The 3,298-nt window shown below is 36.5% G+C and overlaps 1 protein-coding gene across 1 annotated transcript in view; it reads right to left on the bottom strand.

Moving 5' to 3' along the window:
• LOC132278246 (uncharacterized mitochondrial protein AtMg00810-like) overlaps positions 1-2,737 on the bottom strand; it is a 5,159-nt gene extending 2,422 nt beyond the window's left edge. Inside the window, exon 1 of the mRNA XM_059780049.1 lies at positions 2,592-2,737. Coding sequence (XP_059636032.1) covers positions 2,592-2,737 — 146 coding nt within the window. The remainder of the gene's footprint in view (positions 1-2,591) is intronic.
• Between the last annotated feature and the right edge of the window lie 561 nt (positions 2,738-3,298).

The raw sequence follows: 3,298 nt of genomic DNA, 5'->3' as shown, positions 1-3,298 counted from the left end.
AACTATTTTCCTTAAACTTGTGTTCTGTGCATGCCTAGGTAGACTCCAGGGGTTTAATTAATGCTAAAATATATCTTTGAGGCATGTTTAAACTGTAATTGGGCTCGTTGGAATAAACTGGTTTGATAATTCTTTAAGTTTTCAAACTGAATCTTTCTGTTCTTGATTGTAAGCTTTGTGTAATTGATGTTGTTAATGCATAATGATGTCTTGTAAATAATCTGGGACATTGAATGAACACTAGAATAAGTATTTAAAATTATTACAGAGGCCTGAGTATAGCCGAAGATGAAGAAGACGAAGCAGAATCGCGTAACAGCTCTCGGGAGTGAGAGAGCATACTCCCAAAAGGAGGGAGCCAGCTCCCTCACTGATGAAGCCGGCTCCAAGGAGTGTGGAGCCGGCTCCTAACATGTAAGAGTAGGCTCCCAACATCTAGGAGCAGGCTCTCAATTTTAGAAAGCCTGCTTTCGCCCTAAATTGCACAGTTTTGGTATTTAGGGGCTATTTAGACTGTACAGGGTTTCCTTATTTCGTTTAAACTGTTTTAAATGGTGTATGGGCCTGTTATAGACCTGTAATAGTATGGAGAAATATTAATTCATAATTGGATTAGGGAATGGAGCAAGATGGATTTATGGAAAAAGCTGTAGACTGCACACTGTTGTGGTTAATTAAATTACTTGCTAGGATTTAGAGCTTCTGTTATATATAATTTTATACTGTTTAATTATATTTAAACAGAGTTATAATTATATATAATTTTATGCTTGGTTTGGAATAAATTGATATATATGTTCTGTTAATTGTATCAATTTATGGATTATATAGAAAATTTAAATGCTATGACTCACTTTAGCAATTTAAATAGTTGGAATGTGATTTTTAGATTCTGTACGAATGCATAATGTTCTGATATATGTATTAAACTGTATTTATGCATATCCTGGCTAATGGTTGATAAATAATAATTATTGTCTTAACAATTATGTTATTTAGAGGATTGTATGTACCGGTATGGGACGGTTGCATACTAGGGATGGATTAATTAAAACACTAAGTCCTACCTATTTTGGAATAAGTTGGACTAACTATAAAAAGTTAAGTCCTACTTATATGGATGTTTATGCATCGGTATGGGACGGTGGCATATTAGGGACTGCTTAGTTCAAAACAATGAGACCTACCTATATTGGGGATGGATTAGTTCAAACACTAAGTCCTACCTATTCTGAAATAAGATAGATTAACTACAAAAGTTAAGTCCTACTTATATCTATGTGTCAGGTTAATAAACCTTTTGAATGACACACCTTGAACGGACTTTATATATTTATGTTATGGTGCCATGGTATGAGCTTGAGTCTCAGGACCATGGTTAGGGTACGTATATCGCCTAGGATGGATAACTGGACATAGGTGTTGTTCCCTGGTAGGTCTAGGTACACATGACCACATTATGTGCGATTTGCATGGTATCTCTACTCAGACAGAGACAGACCTATTAGACTAGTGAGCGTTTTATAATGTGTACTTATACATATATGGACTATTCTAGTTATTGTTGAGCTATCTAGGATATATCTGCGTATCGGGTTTCTGTATGGATCGTAGTAGGATAGGACTTGCATGTGGGCCTGACCCACTCTCTTATTTTTCAGGTGTTCATTAGTTCCAGGGTTAGAGCTTGGACGTGCAGAGCAGATACAGACACTCATTCCTCTAATTACGTAGGATCACTTTCCATATTTAGCTTTGGACTTGTTTCAGTTGTTTCTTTACAGTTTGGTTTTTTATTAGGGGTCCACTAGATGGATTCCCGAGTTGTACAGATATTGAAGATTTTGAATAAGTTGGATTTTAATTATATAATTTTGAGGACTTTTAATTTAGAATTCTTTCAGCGTATTATTATTTTGTTCTTATTTACATATTAATTGTTTGGTATCCCTCGGATCTGTGCTCGGACTTGATCACCTGTGGCTCTAGAATCGAGAGGTATGATAACGGGGGCAGGTTTTTAAACGGTTGCGGGGGCAGGGGAAGGTACACCCGCCCAAACCCGCCCCCGTTGTCATCCCTAGTACCCGTAGATAACATGTCATAAAAACCCTTATTTCTTGTAGTGAAATGGCCCACCCCCATCTCAACTCTAATGCACAGATGCAAACCAGAGAGATAACGAAATGTCAATTGTTCGTTACTCTCGTTTAAACCAACTCAAATTGAAAGATTATTAAACTCAGATGTATATTCTTCAACGGACATGTCTTTTCATATAAGACCATTGAATAAATCAACAGGCAGGAATTGCTTTCGCAATTTTGATTTCATATGTTCCCATGTGTTGATTTTTTGTTTTTCTTGCAAAGCACGTTGTTCTTCAACTCTCTCCCACCATTGAAGTGCAGCACTCTTCAACTTGAGCTTAACAAACAACACATTTCTATCTTCTGCTATCGGCTTCTATTTAAAGTAACTCTCCAAGCTTGCCTTCCAATCTAAATAATCTTCAGCGTGCATATTTCCATATAAATCAACAACTTCAATTTTAATTCTTCCCATCATTCAAATCCAACACACGAATCAACCTCTCTTCCAATTCACCGTGATCCAGATTTTCTGGATATCTAGCATTATGAAAGGGGTTTTCTTCTTCTTCTTCTTCAAAATATTTATCCTGAAGATTACCTTCCGATATGTCCAAGGGGCCACGGTTGACTTCTGGAATCTCCATACGGGCTTCTGCACGTTCCTATCATTGAAGATCTTACACCGCTCTTGACAGATCTTCAATTGTACGCCGCATCTCAGTCATCTCTGTTTGTTGGGCTTGGTTTCCTCTTCCATAACCTCTACCACGTCTAACCATAGTGTAGTCCTAGGGTTTTTCTTCGGCTCTGATACCAATTTAGTGCAGGGCAGTAGCAATAAGTTGTTGTCCGGCAACTATAACAGTGCAAAACCACGAAAGAAAAGGATTTCCAGCAATAAACAAGCAGAAAAAGAGAGAAATAAGTAACAAAATTGAAGTTGTAACGTAGATAGTTGAATTTTGGGGCAAAGAAACCAAAGAGAAACTCTAAATCTAATTTTCTGGCATAAAAAAACTGCATACAAAGTCTCTTAATTAATAGACTATTTATACAAGGGTTACAACAACCTTAGCATCCAAACTCCAAACCCTTGATTACTTCAAAAACTAATAAATCATAACCCTCCAAATTACTTAAAAACTCACATGACTATTTAAAAAGACTAGGACTATAACTATTATTTACCAAATAACTTAAAACGT

Source organism: Cornus florida, unplaced genomic scaffold (assembly GCF_030987335.1).
Source record: "Cornus florida cultivar Cherokee Brave unplaced genomic scaffold, ASM3098733v1 CherokeeBrave_3.0.0_Hap2_Chr10, whole genome shotgun sequence".
NCBI classification, from domain to species: domain Eukaryota; kingdom Viridiplantae; phylum Streptophyta; class Magnoliopsida; order Cornales; family Cornaceae; genus Cornus; species Cornus florida.
The sequence above is the reverse complement of the archived record's forward strand: the minus strand, read 5'-3'. Positions and strand labels throughout refer to the sequence as shown.